A 16,813-nucleotide genomic window follows, 5' to 3' on the forward strand; every position below is an offset into this window, starting at 1 on the left:
TCCTCCCCCCCCCCCCCCGCCAAGTTTTTTTTTAGCTTAGATACACTTTAATTCACTTGGGCTTCCAGTTTTCATGGTTTATTCTAGTTTTGCGGACGACTGGGATATGTCTGTGGTGTATCCGTTGTCCATTCGTCCTGGTTTTGTTGATTTGGTGAATTGGGATTTGGGATGCATTAATTTTTGGACAATTTGATGCTGATAAGATTTTTTTGGGGTTCACAATTCCTGATCTAGGTGTTGTTTTTCTCTCTCTTTTGTTGATTAGCTTGAGGGTAACGAAGATTTTGAAAGGGTTTACGGTGAAATTGAAGAAAACAAAATTTGCATAGGGCATTCTTCGCTCTATGAATGGTATGCACTCTTTCTTGAAGTTAAAGGATTATGGCAAAGGGCGCAATCAGTCTACCAGACTGGCTTTTCAAGGTCTCTTATTCTTCCTCTTGCTGTTTTCAATTTTCTTTCTTGTTCTTCTAGCTTATCAGATGGTTCACTTTTGTACCAATCGGTAATGATTTTTGATACGTTGGAGAAATATAGGAAAGCTGAGCCGCTTGACAGGGTGAAAGAAGCTTATTCTTTGTTTATTAAAAGATTATCAAAGAGGGCAAATGCACCTTCCCTTCAAAAGGTTGTTGGTCGAGCTTGGTTACACGCTAATGCTTAGATTTGTACTGTTTCATGAGTTCGGCTAGAGACAGTTTTTCTTTATGTTTCTTTCTTTGTTCCTTGGATCACGTCGACATCTTATTTTTCTGCTTACCTCTTCTTTCCGGAAGATCGATGATGACAACAACAACGAGGCTAATGAGCTTGAAACCCGGTTTGTTAATCCCTGGTCAGCCTCCACGGTGAAAGCTTTGATACATAAGATAAATCCTCAGCTAGTAAAATATACAGTAAGACAATTCGGAAATTATAGTCTTTTTCCTTAATTCAACGCTGAGGAACTTGATAAGGTAGGCTTCTCTATGTTTGCTTCAGGGGTACTATGCAAGCAACAAAGCTTTCCCGGGAAAAGCAAACCTTGCATCTTTGCAGAATTCATCAAGAAATAAGATTATTGAGATAGGTAATCCTTTTACGGCTATCTATCATGTCATGCAAATTAACTAGTGCATTACCTACCCTTATAAGATCTGTTATAACTGAGACCTTATTCTGTCGTGTAAATGATGGACACAAAGTGATTTGGATTCATGTCCTTGTGTATTTGCAAGGTGGAAGGAAGTACCAGATCAAGGGCTGTGCTGGTCAAGGTGCATTTGCTCTAGTGTTCAAAGCATACGTCAACTCCAATCCCGATGAAGTCGTGGCTTTAAAGGTAGGTCCTTGGTTCTTTTTAGTTCCATATAATGCCAAATGGAGCAATTGATAGACAGCTCGCGTATTGTTCCGACATATATTCATGCATGTCAGATACAAGAACCACCTTTCCCTTGGGAATTCCACATGTATCGTCAACTTGACCGCAGGATTCCAGAGAAGCGAGTATGCCCTTTTCCACTTATTTTACCGATTACAAGTTTTTTTCTTTCTTTTTGGAATAAATAATTAATCACAAAAGATTTACTATTCTGTTAGAGGCCAAGTTTTGGATTGGCTCGGAGAATGCATCTCTATTCAGACTACAGCATACTTATCTGCGATTATCTTTCCCATGGGACACTCCAGGTGGGTTCCTCTCATGAATGGAACAGACAGAAATACGATGCAAAAATATCTCTGGCTTATTGTCCTCATGGTTTTGTGAGTCCAGGATGTCATAAACTCATATGTCGTTGTTGGCAAGTCCATGGAAGAAGTGTTGTGCATGTATTACACTGTAGAGATGCTCTACATGCTGGAGACTTTGCACAGTGTTGGCATCATTCATGGTGATTTTAAGCCGGACAATCTTCTAGTCAGATATTCTTCGTAAGTTTCTTGCGTTCAAGAAATTTCTGCAGGACAATGTCGCTGTTAGGATTTTTGCTATTAAAATTGAGACTATAGCAAAATCAGGGCTAATCTTTTATTGAATTCCCCCAAAAGTCACTGTAAAGCGACTTCCTGTAATTGGATTGATCAGGTAGTGAAAGACTGAACGACCAATTAATTATTTAATTGCAGAGACAACCTTACAGAAGAAGGTTTCTGTGAAAGAAGCGGTCCTTGGAGTGATCAGGTAAATCTTCGCTAACCAGTTGTCCTGGTTCATTTCATGTCTATGAGGACAGTCACAGTAAATAGTGTTTTTTCCCTTCAGGGTCTTTGCCTTGTCGACTGGGGTAGAGGCATAGACTTGAAACTTTTTCCAAGCACCACGGAATTCACAGGAGATTGCAGAACCTCTGGTTTTCGTTGTGTGGAGATGAAGGAGAACAAGCCCTGGAAGTTTCAGGCAAGAGATAAACTAAAGCTCTTTGTTTGATAAGACTGTCCCAGTTCTGAGACAATTTGGACGTGTGTGCTTCAGGTGGACACCTATGGACTCTGTGTCATAGTCCACATGATGCTTCACAACAAGTACATGGAGGTTGAAAAGAGGCCATCGCCAAAAGGAGGCCACGTTAATCTGCCAAGTGCAACATTTCGAAGGTGCTTATCTCTTGAACAATGAAATTATTCGATCCTATTCTTCTTGGCGAGCCTTGGTTATAAATTATAATCCTCCGAAATGAATAATGCTTTTGTTGGTATGATATGAATAACGAGGCTCATTTGGAACCAACGTGCAGATATTGGAAGGTGGAAATGTGGAAAGAGCTATTCACAAAGCTGCTAAACAGCGAGACGAGTGAAGATGACACAGAGATGTTGAGGAGCCTTAGAAAATCGTTCGAAGGCTACATTTGCTCTGACCCCAAGCTCCTGAAGAAACTAAAGGAGTTACTAGCCAAGCAACGTGTCTCCTTGTGTTCTTCGTAAATATGTCTCCTTCCCTCCACTGTCCTTTTACTGAATTTCTATGTAAATTCTGAGTTGGGCATCTTTGTCTGAACAAAGTTGTAGAAACTGCTGTCTTGTTTTTCAAATTTGTATCTCTTTTTCTTTGTTTAGCCAAGGCTGAAACCGTGCTAGCTTGGGTCTATGTGAGGAGTGGGAACAAAATTAATAATTTTCTATTATCATCTATACCTTTATTTTATGGTTGATGTTTTGAACGGGTAAGTCATCTGTAAAATTGCAACATGGAATATTCTCGAGTCTTTTACTTACCTCCAATCCTTGTATACAGCCATAATGATCATTTTGCCATATCTAACACTCTTTGTCTCTGTCAGACAGAGTCCTCTCTCCAGAGTCAACGCTCTCCCTTCCACCTGTTAGGTAAGGTTTTTGTTCTCCTATGGGTTTCCTTCTGATTCTTGATGCTACTCTAAGTTTTGTACCACTATGTTTTTCTGTTTCTTTCGAATTCGGTCTTGAACTTGTGATTAGGAATTTAGTGAGTACATCTTCAGGGATTATGGCTCGTTTTAGTTTGGTTTGGAAGCATTCTGGTTGATTGATTGAAATTGTAATTTTGATGATGCTACTTGGATCTGTGTTGTGGAGCATTGAATAATCTGGCTTCCTGTTTGTGGTGGTTTTATGGCCGATGATAGTGTGTTCGAACTGTTAGTTTAGAGGAAAATGGCTGGTGTTTCAATTCTTCCATTCCAGATAGGAAGCAAAGATTTTGTCGTGTGCCCTTTGATTATGGCTTCACTTTTTTGGTTTGCAGGTCACTGTTTTCTTTATAGTTTTCGAAAATGATGGACGGATCAAGACATCCATCGGTGTTTCAGAAGCTTCATGGAAAATCCTTACTGATCTCTAGACTTTCTGCGAGGGTATACACTTGTAATTACAGTGTCTCAGGTGCTCATGTCAATGGAGGTTTGCAGAGTCTATTGCAGCCAACACGCCAGGAGGGAACTGATTCTTCCCTTGTGCCAAAAGTTTCATCGCCGGTATTTGTTCAAGCTCCTGCAGAGAAAGGCGGTTCTACTTTCTTGGTCGATTTCCTAATGGGAGGAGTCTCTGCGGCTGTGTCAAAGACAGCAGCTGCTCCGATAGAGCGTGTGAAGTTGCTGATCCAAAACCAAGACGAAATGATAAAGGCCGGGCGTCTGTCTGAACCATACAAGGGAATTGGTGACTGTTTTGCCCGAACGATCAAGGGAGAAGGTGTGCTGTCTCTTTGGAGAGGCAACACCGCAAATGTTATCAGATACTTCCCGACCCAGGTTAGTTTCTTCTTTATCATAATCAAACGAGATGTTGGATACTATTATTTTCAGCCAAAACCCCCCAATGATCATGTTAGAAGAACCCCAATGTTCAAAAGAAACAGAAGTTTTATCCTTTCATGTGCTGCTGAACATATATTGGCACAAGAAAGGGAAGATGTTGAAATTTTTTACTCAAAATGCTAAATGCTTCCGTTTCATGTGCTGAGTCATAGAACAAAGATTTCGATTGCAGGCTTTGAACTTTGCGTTCAAAGATTACTTCAAGAGGCTGTTCAACTTCAAGAAGGACAGAGACGGATATTGGAAGTGGTTCGGAGGGAACTTGGCGTCTGGTGGTGCAGCTGGGGCGACATCCCTCCTTTTCGTGTACTCTTTGGATTATGCTCGAACCCGTTTGGCAAACGATGCCAAGAAGGGAGGTGGGGAGAGGCAGTTCAAAGGCTTGATCGATGTGTACAAGAAGACCATAGCCTCTGACGGAATTGGCGGGTTGTACCGTGGTTTCAGCATCTCGTGTGTTGGAATTGTCGTGTACCGTGGACTCTACTTTGGATTGTACGATTCCCTTAAGCCCGTCGTTCTCATTGGTCATCTCCAGGTACCGAAGAAACTCTTTTTACCCGGTTATTTCGTGTTTTGGTTCGATTATATATTTGGGTTCGAGTAATTAAAAAAAAACGATAAGTATTTTATTTTTATATTGAATTCGGTTTGATTCTATTTCGAATCGAGTTCGCCTTTTATTATCAAATCGGTTCCGTTCAGATTTAAAAATTCAGGCTTGCTTACGCTTGTGGTTATATCATGAACAGGATAGCTTCATGGCCAGTTTCGTGCTGGGGTGGGGCATCACAGTCGGAGCGGGGATGGCGTCGTACCCGATGGACACGGTGAGGAGGAGAATGATGATGAGGTCGGGAGAAGCGGACAAGTACACGAGCTCCATCCACGTGTTTTCTCACATCATAAAGAAGGAAGGGACGAGGTCTCTGTTCAAGGGAGGTGGAGCCAACATCCTCCGAGGCGTCGCCAGCGCCGGAGTTCTCGCCGGCTACGACAGGCTTCAGCTCTATCTCTTCGGCCAGAAATATGGCTAATCTTTCAACGGTCTGCCTTGCTCCTGTGGTTTTTATGGTACTATGATGATAATGATGATTTAATTATAATTTTTTTTAAAAAAGATTGTAAAAAATCAGGAAATTAAAAAAATATATTGGTGTGGTTTGAATGGGAATATGCACTTGTACAACATTATGCAGCTGATCATAGATATTGATAATATCAGAGGATTTCGTAGACTCGAAAGTTGGTGAATATACTTGAATCGATTCAGACCCAATAACTAGTAACCATAATTGAATCCAATATAAAAACTAATTATTATCATATTTTTATAACTAAAAGTCAAACCAAATGAATACAAAAAAATAAACAGAAAAAAAACCCATTAATTTATTTTTTTAAAAACATTTTTCTCATTACCATGAAATTCGAATGGAGAGATTTAAATAAATAAAAAAAGAAGCAAAATTTACAAGAGCTTTGAGGGTTATCTTACACCAGTTTCCTCATTCAGTGCCGACAAATTTCTTCTCAGACGTATATATAACCAACACCGCCACCCCTGTACCTTTTTCTTCCATACAAGGAAAATATATTTTTGGCTCGAAATTCATGATGATGATTTTTAGAGTGTATTTACCGGCGGGGAGTCGCTACCACGTTAGGAGAAGAATCTAAGCGGGGGGAAGCGGCCGCCTACAAGTCGGGCACTCCATCTTTATGTCCATCCATCTCTGTAAACACCCCGTGTGGAAGAAATGCTCGCACGGTGTCACCTGCGTTCCCCGCCAACACCAATCAATCTTTTATAACCACAGAAAGAACAGAACAGAACTGGGTCGAAACGAGGAGTTGTTTGTACCATGCAGTCGCTGGAACGGTGAGTGAGCTCAATGGCTGTCATGCATATCACACAGTCGCTCGTACGGTTTACATCCTTATCCAATCTTCTGTAGTAGCTGTATTTCTCCGGCAACATCTGCAATGAGATTATCCCCGATAAACAGGCCGCCAAACCGGGAGGAAATTTCAGATTTTTTTTCTCGGGGTTAAGGAGAGGGCCCCGAAAAGCAGTTTTACCTGGCGAGGAACGAAACACCGGGACCCAAAATAGTGCTGAAGGAGAAGGACCGAGGCTTGAAACCACATGAAGAGGCATAGGCAAACACACCAGAAATTGCTCGGCTCGACACGCATGAAGTTTTTTGGGCATCCGAAAACGTAAAGAGGGATGGCTAAACGTGTAAACGTCATTCCAACAATGTAGTAAGGGTGCAGAGGCTTTCTCGAATCACGGATGACGTTTGCCACTATCTGCGGTATCCAGAAGGAATACATGAGAAGAAGAATCGGCCGCATGTAGCTGTGGAACTCGTACATTATCAGAATGCCTCCAAGCAGAATCCCATCTGTCAAAAAAAATTACAATTATTCCCAATCCAAATACTGTTCTTTTTATTTTTACCTTCTCCAAAGAGCAGAAAGTTCTTTCCTCAACAGTAAAAATAGGATCAAACGCCGAAGAAATCGGTGCTTACAGAAACGGCTGTACAGAAACGATAGCTCGCGTCTCATTGTTCCCCAGCCATCACCACTGTTTGAAGGCCGACTAGCTTTCCATATGGCCAGAAGATATCTCATCTCAAAAATCGAAAAGACTACAAATTTGAAGAATGCTGCTGTTGCAAATGCGTTGAACAGTGATTCTGCATGATAAAAGCAATTTTAGCTTTCGGTTTTCAGAAAGAACATCATATCGAACGATGAAAGTTAAACAGTAAAAGAAATGCAATTTGATGTTGCATATTCGTCTACGTACCGACTAATATACCGGCTGTGAGATGTAGAAGGCATAGATAAGCATCCATTATCGCCTGTTGCCCAATCATTACGATTGACACCTTGGCAGCACCCTTATATATTTTCCAAAAACGTTGATATCACTCCAAAGAGACGCTATAACGACTGAAGATCCGATTAACGTAAAAGTAAGAATCTTACAGATTGTGTATTACTGTGTTCCATTTGTCGGATTAACAGAAGAACCTGAAGGAAAGAGACCTGAGTGCAAAAACGGAGTTAAGGATCCCACAAAAAACAAGCACATACCCAATGTCTTCTGGTAAGAAATGGTAAAACAGCATTTCGGGCAAAGGATACAAAAGTGACCATCAACGTATAATTCACGGCTTTGTTATAGTAGACTTCAATGTTTACAGAGGTTGCATTTAGCAGCAAGGGCGAGAAACAATCTCCGTCATCGTCAACTGCAGGACTTTCCATCAATCCTTCGATATGATAATAATCCCGGTCTGCATCTATGAGAACAAATAAAATTTTTCAAACAGTATGAATTAAGTTGCTAGTAACTAAGGCAAAGTTCAGTCAATAATGAATCGATGTCTAGGTTAGAGGCAATACCATTTTCATTAGGAGCCGCACGTGATATCTGGGCAGCTATTTCAATATTACAATGCTTCTCCATCTCATAAATAGGTGCTATACCCCCCACAAAAAGAAATTGATGTCAGATTTATACCCGAAAAAACTGTAAACGAAAACTTATTCGGATCCTACTCACAAATTTTCTTTTTCAGTATTCTGTCTTTTGGAGATTCTTGAAATACCTGAGAGGAGAAAATCCCAAGCTATGCAACAGCAGAAATGTAGACACCAGTAAGCTAACGGAACTATTTCTATGGTCAAATAAAACGATAAAAGTGGAAATACACACGAGTGCCGAGAATTACCAAATGATAGGGGTTAGAGAGGAGGTAATCATCTTCTTGTCCGGAATCACTCTCCTTTCCGCTATAATGTCAAGTATGGTACAGACCATGTAGTCAAAACTTGACCATGGATTTTGAAAATGGGATTAAATCAGAGAATAAAAGAGTCAGCTAGTACCTGTTAGCCACGAGACGGAGTTGTTTAAAGGGCCATATATATACACCTTCCACTTTTATTTGGGCACCACCCACATTGTGTTCATTGTCAAAAACATCATGGAAAACAACTACGCCCTGTTCCCCATTAACACCGATAAAAGCAAGACATATGTTATAAGCTACAAGATCAAGTCCGATCCAATGATGGATAATGTAGAAGCTGAAATATTTACCCGCACATAATGCACACCGGTTATCTTAGTTGGAGTTGTGACTAACTCAATGACAGAGTTGCCATTTGCTTTTCTGAAATCTGGAAATCTCGAAGAGCTATTTGCAGAATCTAGAAAATTCCAAGTCCCTGTAATACCCATTCTCTAGTTATTAATTACTCTACATCTACAACACAGAGTGGTTATATACATACCCACCGTATGTTAAAAGGGGTTCAAAACTACAACATTACGAGCTTAGGGTAAAACATCATGGACAGGAGTAAAGAACTTTGAAATAGGAAATCAACGTTGTACACATTACAAACCTCTATATGTTCCCGTAATATTCCAAGCGGAAAACGGTCCCACTTCACTTTCTTCTTTTCTACCAAAAAGCCACTGCAAGATCACAAACAATATCCGTTACTCAAACACTTCTAAATTACTCAGAACATATTGTTCTCTACCCACACTCTACACATTCAGCAGAAACTAACACGGACTACAGACTAAAATCTGCACAATCCCATCTAAGATCCGCCACCCTGCTAGCGCAGGTTCTCCGTCTGCGACGATTGGTCGGTCTCTACATCAAGAATACATCAAGGTGTCACCACCCTGATGTGTTTGCCCATCTAAACCTCAGAGAAAAGTCGATAATTCGTAAGTACACATCTCAGAAGTTTCATCAGCTAAACAAAGCTTAGAGATTACCCGGTGAACTCAATCAAGCCAAATCCCCAAACATGACATCTCCAGCACTTAAAGTAATCTAATCCTGGGTTTCATACATCACAGTCGATGCTGAGGGGTCTTTCATCCTAATCAGTTTAATATCCTTCACATTATCTTCAAAGCATGGATGATCTTGAATTTAGCTTAAGTTAACCCAGCACAACCATATTAGCCATCGAACACGGGAAATTGGTTAGCAGGAACGAGTTGATGAACAGGTTGGACAACAAATTAATCAACTATTAATTTCTAATTTCCAAACTACAACCTAAAACCTGAATTTGAAGCCGGATAACATCAAATTAACATCAAAACAACGAAGGCAATTTAAAGCAGTCAAATACAACACAAACCTCGTCACCCCATGATCGAGCTCTCTCCCTTATGGGTCTCAGCCCGGCTGCCGGTTGCGAAACAGCAAACCAAATTGATAAACCGAAAAGAACCCGCAGCACAAACCCTAATCCCCAAACCCTCAAATTTTGCTGCTTTCTCAGATCACAACTCCAAGTACCCATTTTTTTTCTACTGGGTCAGAATCGATTCGCCCCTTCTCTCAAGAACACGGTTCGGATAACAAACCCACGATCCCCGAAGAAAACAACCCATTAGGACATAGACAGGAGGATTGGAGAAGAGGTTGCTTAAAGTGAAGTCAAACAAGGGGAACCAACGAAGATCGAGCGAGAGGATTAGCTGAAGAGAAAGTGAGAGCCCAACAAACTAGGTTTTGGGATAAGAGTAAGGAAATTGTTCGTAACCAACTGAAGATTGGTGGTATATACCAGACAGGAACTGGATTATTGCAGATATGCAGCTACACAGACGTGCTTCAACATGCGCGTGTCAATTTCTAGGAACCGGATTCTTCGTAGCTTAGAACTGGTAATGAATCATCTGGTGGTTGGAGCTTCTCTATCGATGTCGATTCCTTGTTGTTGGAACTTCCAGCGTCTTTTTTTAAAATAAAAAAAAAAATTCTTTATTGGGTAAACCTAAGGTCAGCGGACAACGCTGCAAATAGTTTTACTTTCCGGCTTAACTGATGAAGACGACCTCGCAAGAAGAGAGGTGCCGTATCCAGAGATTACGCCTTAAATTTCCTTTAAGCATAAATAGATTCCTGAATTTAATTTACTAAAGAACATGCATTTCGTGATGCACTCGCACATTCTATTTTGATTTCAATTTTCTCGTTAATTTTAGGTGATTAGAAAGTATGTTAGTGTGAAATTTTCACCGCATATCTGCACCCATTATTTTGTTTATACCCGATTTATTTATTGAAAACATTTTAATCTTTCGTTTTATATTTTTTTTCGTGTAGTTTTCATGAGACTTTATATAATTGATATTTGTAAGATTTAAATTCAGTTAATTATATAACGGCATTTATGAAATTTCTAAATAGTTACATAATACTATTATAAGGCAATCAATCATGCCAAGATAGTTCATGGTTTAAAGATAATCAAATTAGCGAATTGGTATACATCCCTAAAGTTGGGCCGTATGCGTATAATCTGAAGCCCATTTGAAAGACTATTTAGAATTTTTTGAGAAGCCCATTAAAAACAATTCTACAATTTTTAATAATTTACCCGCACAAAAAAAAATCGGAAAATAAATAATCGAGTCCAACACGAAAGAAAATGTGGCGGAGGAAGAACCGGGCAAGTGAGAGTGATATACCATAAAACCCATTATAGAACTATTCAACATCTAATCAATTAAGTCCGTGTATATATATATATATATATGCACAAACCCTAATTAATCGATCGTTTTTTCACTTTTCGATGACGAACCATATCACCCTCCTGTTCATGGCCGTTATAATCCCGGCGGCTTTAACGCCGGCATCTGACGTGGCCGAGAAGGTAAGGTGCAGTGCATTGAGCGGAGACTGCGTCAAAGAAGAAGCGACGGAAATGAGTCGCAGGATTCTGAAAGGGACAAGATATATAAGCTACGACGCGTTGAAGAGGAACAACATACCGTGCAACCGACGCGGCAGATCCTACTACAACTGCGGACCGGGCGGGCCGGTTAACCCCTACCACCGAGGTTGTAGTGTTATTACACATTGTTACCGTTTCACCAATTGATATTAACGTGTTTTTTTTTGGGTCGAGAAATATCTTCTCCTCATGCATTCGGTTCATTGCATTTTTTATGTCTGATGTGAATATATATATATAGAGAGAGAGAGAGAGGCTAATAAATTTGTTTTGGAGGGATGAATAGTAGCACCGGCCATGATTTTTTGTTTTTGGGATAAACACCCATCCACGATTTGGATACCATTAATAAAAACTCAAACTTGGTTAGTTCAACCGGTCCTGTCTCGAGTTCAAATTTAAAGTTTGGAAAAATAGAGTATAACTCAAATCACATGGTGGTTTTGATGTTGTTTCTGTAATTTATTTGCTGAAGATTAAAGAAATCATCCATCAAGCAGAGAGCCCGTGGGTATCAAGAAACCTTTGACCAAACAATTTCTAAATCCTTTAAGAGATCAAGAATCACACTAACAAAATCGAGATAATTTCGTGGTTTTGACCAAATCTGGAGATCTCGATCCGTGTGGCAAGGCGCTGCCTCGACGAACTCACGCGTACAATTTTGTAAGAGAGGATTGTACACTTTGTAACCAAAATTCAGAAAAACTGGTAACGTGTGTGTTTCAGAATCTCACATGAACCGGAATCCAATAGTGCAAAATGGTTTATTATTCTCATACCTCCACAAGGATTATACAATTTGGAAAAATCCCATCTGTGTTTTTTAGACGAAATAAATAAAAATCTTCTTCGAAAATTTGATAAATAACCGACTAATTAAAGTGATTCGAACCGAACCAACTTTATTATAACAATCGGGTTATTATTATTTTCTAAAACCGAAAAAACTACCAAATAAAAAACAATCGAAAACTTCAAATTTATTTTAAAATTTGATATATTTTACTATTAAAAATCGAAATCGGATCCAATACATATAGATTGAATTGAACAAAATTCTTTATAAAAATTGAATAGTTCTAGTTTTTTCCAAAATCAAAATAACCGATTTTAAATCTAAAATCGAGATAACCAAATTTAAATATAACCGAATCGAATCTATCTGAAAAAAATTCGAAATGGCCACCTTCGGTTACACCATTACTATCATATTCAAACCACCTCAATCTTATACAAACTCTTTATCCGCATCCATTGACGATGATGATCGCACAACGCAACACTAAAGTACTCCCCCGGAGACGGCGTCGGCAGAAGCTACAGTCCGCCTCTAATTACAATTTCCGGCGACACATCAAACCCCCAATCTTCACCTCATTACATATGGCCCTCGCCCACGTTTTCACTCTCCTAATTAATTTGATGAATTAACTCCGATTTTTACTATATTGTAATCAAACTACACAACCGCTACGGCGGTCGGACCGGCTACCAAACCAAGATTGAGCATGGAAACCCTGTTAGGCTTGGCCGGCATCCGATCATCCGATGCCGGCTCCGGCGAGGTATCCGGCACGACGGCGCGTGTATCGGAAGCGCCCAACCACTTGGCCTGCATGTACCTTTGTTTCCTCCAAGGGCCTATGTGCATCTTCTTCTGTCTCATGCATGTTTTGGCGGCGGAGCACAGAATCTTGACCAGAGATCGGAGTCTCTCCGCCTTGCCGACGTATACTTCCGGCAAACGGCTGATGAGTCGTTTGTATTCATCGCAGGCTCTGGCCATCTCGAACTCCGCCCTGAACGACAGCTCTATCACCACCCTGATCTCCCCTTTTCTCGAACCCGTCGTTTGATCTACTATCTCAAGGTATTCATGCTCACCTGAGATTTTGTCAATCACGAATACTTTATTAGCCCCTTGATTCATAATTAAGTGTATAAATTAGCTGTAAATCATTCATCCATCTTTTTACTATTTCATCGGATTTTCGGCTCAGGGAGTGACAGCCACTTCCTTTAAACAAAAATTAGGTATTGTACATGCTGACAAAGTCCTTGATTTAACTCGTTGGGCATGACAAAGATGTTTTTGACAAGTACAAAAATATATGTGTCAACCAAAAAAAAAACAAGGACGAAATCTTTAGTAGGTTGTGGTCATAAATGCTGCTTATATGTTAGAAAAAAAAAATCAAAAAAGATATTTCATTCAGCTGACCCGGTCGTAGAAGAAAATGGGAAAAATCCACGGAAAATCACATTTTTTTTTTCGAAATCCTAAATGTGATAATTTATGGAACACTAGATCCATCGTGTTGACAATATCAATCAACTTGTTCCCATCACGCGATTTTTTTTCCTCTTTGGTTAGATTTTTTTTTGTTCTCCGATGGAATCTTGCAAATGGGCTTAGCTAGGCACAAGTACAAAAAAAAAACATCGAGTTGATATTGGATATGTACCTGCGGGGATATCGTGAGAACTTCTCCATTTAGATTTACAGGCGACGCAATCGTAGCCGGCATTTCGTAGATGGACAGCAACTTCCCGGCGTAAGCAAATCCGACAGCCTCCGGCCACCGGTCTCCGGCACAAACATTTCTGACCGGAGGAGTTTACTTCGTTCAACGCCTCTTTCGTCGCGTGTCTGATTTTCGTTTCGACGGCGTTTGTCCTGTACATCGTCGCCTGCACGAATTAATTCGTCCAAATCAACGATCGCGAATTACAATTAAAAAATTTGAAAATCTCTGCGAGAATTTTGATGTGGTGATCAATACCTGGAGAAGCTGCTCTTGTTCCTGCCAGAAAGCCTTGCTCTCTTCAGAAGTGCAGCCGTCGTCATCTTCGTCGTCGTCGTCGTCGCCGCCGCCAGGGTTGCCGGAATCCCGGTAATTATCCGGCGAATTGTTACCGTCGTCTAGAAATCCGAAGAGGACATCGTCGGAGCTCGCCATTCCGTCGAGAAATCTCATGATGTCATCGGAATTCTGCCGATCCATCCTCCTATCTCAGGAAAATGTAGTAGAAAGAGGAAAACTATTTTTTTCCCTAATGAATATTTTTTTTTGGTGTGAGGGAAAAAAGGGATAAAAGGGGAGGGTATATATAATCGGAGGGGATGAGGTGGGACCTACGTGTGATGGGGAGAACAGATGCAGGGCGCCGCGAACAAGCGGAGTGATGACGTGGCTGATTATGATTGGTAAATGAGTAGGATCTTTGGATGAATGATGGGCAGGACAGCTTGTTTCCATGTCAGCATGACTAATCACGAGACCTCTGCATCTCCCTTTCGGATATACTCGAATTATTCTTTTTTTTTCAATTACTATTTGCGACCAACAACATAAGGTTATTTGTAATCAGATTTATATTAATCATGTTTAAATATCCAGAACCTGTAAGGTGATTAGGTCTAGATACGGATGGTAATTAGTATCGTATGCCTTTTACCTGTTACCTGATGCAATGGATCAAAATTAGGTAGCAGTATATATAATCAAAACTTGTCTCTCTAAATTAATTATACGACTTTTTCCGGAAAATGAAAATCGAATATATCTCTCTCTTTAAATGTTGCAAAACATGTTCATTTAGAGGAAAACGATCGAATACGAATTCAATATTTTTGTTGATACCGTATTTGTTTCTACCTTTTTTGTAAAGAGCAATAAATCTTTGTTCGAGACAGAACTATATATATAGATCTTCCGTTTCGTTTGAAAAATGTATTCAATAAATACAAAGCCTTTTTTTAAAAAAAAGATATTGAGTTGTGAATATACTTCGTAAGATATAAGTATGTTTAGAATATTTACCAAGCAAAGCTTATTCAGATTTAATGGTTTGACATGGTTGGATGAACCTCAAAAAAATGAATATTTTTTTTTCTTCTATACATTCTTGACCGATATTAAATGGATTAAATAAATCTCTCATTGTAATAAATTAAGGTGATTAGAGAATTATTTAGAGAGCGCGTGGGCCCCACGTGCCGGAAATCCGACGCATGAAAAGGCCGCCGCGTGGAAGATTAGACGAACACGTGGTTTCTTTGTTTTGGTCTCGATGTCTTATCCGACCCCCCAAATGTGGGACCCTCGTGTTCTTCAACCGATTGGAGTTATCATCTCGTTGATATATATATATGTATATTCCAATCCACCATTTTAATTTTTTTTCCCGTTTCTAAAATGGATTTTTGGACTCCAATAATTGAATATGTGTACTAGAAACCGCTTTCTCATTGATTCAAGCGAACATTTGAAACAGATAATAAAGTTCTTAAATGTACAACACATCAATACAAATTCACAAGAATGGATTTTAAAAATATCAAATCACAAAACCCTTTTGCATATATATATATATATAGTATATAGTATATATATTCGCCCTTTTGCATATTGGTTCTCATAGAAATCTAAAAGGCGAAAGTTATCCAAATCTTAGCTATGCATGAATTATTATTTACGTAAGGCAATGTGGGAATGCTGCAGTTTTATTTTTTAATAAATATAAAATACAGTAATATTTTTTTACGTACTTTAGTGAAATGAGTTCGCAAGTAGAATATCCAGAATGTTTTTGGAAAATATTCTCACACAGGATAATAAACAAGCACCACCGAATATTCTGGATCAAAGGTTTGGGTTCTCGCTTACCGAACTGGCACGTGACATTTGAACCGAATCACGTGCTGCATCGGACAGATCTGAACTGAAACCAAGTCTCTTCTGTTTTTTTTTTGCTCTGATGTTGGACAAAAAAAAATGTCAGATGGGGGTTTCTTACTCGAATCAATGGGCTTAGCCTCAGACGTTGTTTTCCCTTTTCCTTTTTTTTTTATAAATAAATTTTGTTCTGTTTTCACATATTTTTTTATATCGAGGTAAATCCATCGATTTTTTTTTTGTTAAAATCCATCGATCCTGAGTAATAGTATACAAATCACATAGATAAATCAGTCACAACTGAAAGATTCAGAAGAAAATACATATATGGCCCAACATTTATTTAAATACCTCATAGATACTTTACATATTGATATTTGCGTGTAATCGTACGTATAATGGATAAGTTACAATAATCTTCTGTCAATTATTTATAATATACGTCTGCCTGTACTTTTTTCTATATATTAATGGACAAACCAGTGCATATTCGAAGACGTTGATTTGTCCATTTTACATTTAGAAAACTTCGTGTTTTGATTTTATAGGTGATCTTTCATAATCACGCAGACATATTCATTATCCCTTTTCTATTTTAAAATCATAAAGAATTATTCCCAATATTTAACATTACCTTTTATTACTTTAAAGTTCATCTTTTTTTTTTAATCTTTTTCCCATGTTCTTTATACAAAAGTGGTGTAAGGAAAACAGACGTGTTCCAAAAACCATTGCCCGATATCGCTATATATATGTATATATATATATATGTTAGAGAAATATATTTATCAAAGATTCGTATATATTTCTAATAGTATACTTATATATATAGGTTTGGTGCTTAATCCGATTCGAAGGAGAACATAATTTTCGAGTATGGGCTATAATAATGTATTCTAGGTTTCAAGAGCAACCAACCTTTTTATTGAATTGAAAAGACCAGCGGTTTTGAAATTTGACATTCATGAATCCCAAGACGCAAAAGAAAGGGTCATGGAGAACACATATATATTTTCATTTGTACGAAGAGAATATATATATATATATATA

General features: G+C 39.0%; 5 protein-coding genes across 5 annotated transcripts in view; 3 read left to right on the forward strand and 2 right to left on the reverse strand.

Annotated features, from left to right (window-relative positions):
* LOC104804055 (mitotic checkpoint serine/threonine-protein kinase BUB1) overlaps positions 1-3,117 on the forward strand; it is a 3,755-nt gene extending 638 nt beyond the window's left edge. The window contains exons 3-14 of the mRNA XM_010528206.2: positions 269-426; positions 541-631; positions 780-899; positions 985-1,072; positions 1,221-1,324; positions 1,420-1,491; positions 1,585-1,674; positions 1,760-1,917; positions 2,113-2,167; positions 2,249-2,383; positions 2,459-2,580; positions 2,721-3,117. Coding sequence (XP_010526508.1) covers positions 269-426; positions 541-631; positions 780-899; positions 985-1,072; positions 1,221-1,324; positions 1,420-1,491; positions 1,585-1,674; positions 1,760-1,917; positions 2,113-2,167; positions 2,249-2,383; positions 2,459-2,580; positions 2,721-2,910 — 1,383 coding nt within the window. The 3' untranslated portion in view covers positions 2,911-3,117. The remainder of the gene's footprint in view (positions 1-268; positions 427-540; positions 632-779; positions 900-984; positions 1,073-1,220; positions 1,325-1,419; positions 1,492-1,584; positions 1,675-1,759; positions 1,918-2,112; positions 2,168-2,248; positions 2,384-2,458; positions 2,581-2,720) is intronic.
* Positions 3,118-3,214: 97 nt separating this feature from the next.
* Positions 3,215-5,487, forward strand: LOC104804056 (ADP,ATP carrier protein 3, mitochondrial-like). Its single transcript, XM_010528208.2, has 4 exons — positions 3,215-3,312; positions 3,710-4,214; positions 4,453-4,818; positions 5,033-5,487. Exons 2-4 carry the CDS (start codon positions 3,738-3,740, stop codon positions 5,315-5,317), a joined length of 1,128 nt encoding a protein of 375 aa, XP_010526510.1. The 5' UTR covers positions 3,215-3,312; positions 3,710-3,737; the 3' UTR covers positions 5,318-5,487.
* Positions 5,488-5,648: 161 nt separating this feature from the next.
* On the reverse strand, positions 5,649-10,178 carry LOC104804057 (transmembrane E3 ubiquitin-protein ligase 1). Its single transcript, XM_010528209.2, has 14 exons — positions 9,474-10,178; positions 8,712-8,784; positions 8,404-8,531; positions 8,190-8,305; positions 8,033-8,093; positions 7,864-7,930; positions 7,704-7,781; positions 7,443-7,600; positions 7,284-7,343; positions 7,102-7,195; positions 6,821-6,988; positions 6,363-6,691; positions 6,145-6,261; positions 5,649-6,058 (listed from the first exon to the last, which is right to left on the reverse strand). The coding sequence occupies exons 1-14, from the start codon at positions 9,636-9,638 to the stop codon at positions 5,957-5,959; spliced, it is 1,716 nt and encodes a 571-aa protein (XP_010526511.1). The 5' UTR covers positions 9,639-10,178; the 3' UTR covers positions 5,649-5,956.
* Positions 10,179-10,887: 709 nt separating this feature from the next.
* Positions 10,888-11,400, forward strand: LOC104804058 (protein RALF-like 4). Its single transcript, XM_010528210.1, has one exon. It carries the CDS (start codon positions 10,920-10,922, stop codon positions 11,226-11,228), a length of 309 nt encoding a protein of 102 aa, XP_010526512.1. The 5' UTR covers positions 10,888-10,919; the 3' UTR covers positions 11,229-11,400.
* Positions 11,401-12,228: 828 nt separating this feature from the next.
* LOC104804059 lies at positions 12,229-16,778 on the reverse strand. The gene is made up of 5 exons (XM_010528211.2): positions 16,682-16,778; positions 14,225-15,842; positions 13,868-14,138; positions 13,550-13,775; positions 12,229-12,968 (listed from the first exon to the last, which is right to left on the reverse strand). Exons 3-5 carry the CDS (start codon positions 14,087-14,089, stop codon positions 12,544-12,546), a joined length of 873 nt encoding a protein of 290 aa, XP_010526513.1. The 5' UTR covers positions 14,090-14,138; positions 14,225-15,842; positions 16,682-16,778; the 3' UTR covers positions 12,229-12,543.
* Between the last annotated feature and the right edge of the window lie 35 nt (positions 16,779-16,813).

This window comes from Tarenaya hassleriana, unplaced genomic scaffold (genome assembly GCF_000463585.1).
Source record: "Tarenaya hassleriana unplaced genomic scaffold, ASM46358v1 Cleome9, whole genome shotgun sequence".
In the NCBI taxonomy this organism is placed as follows: Eukaryota; Viridiplantae; Streptophyta; class Magnoliopsida; order Brassicales; family Cleomaceae; genus Tarenaya; species Tarenaya hassleriana.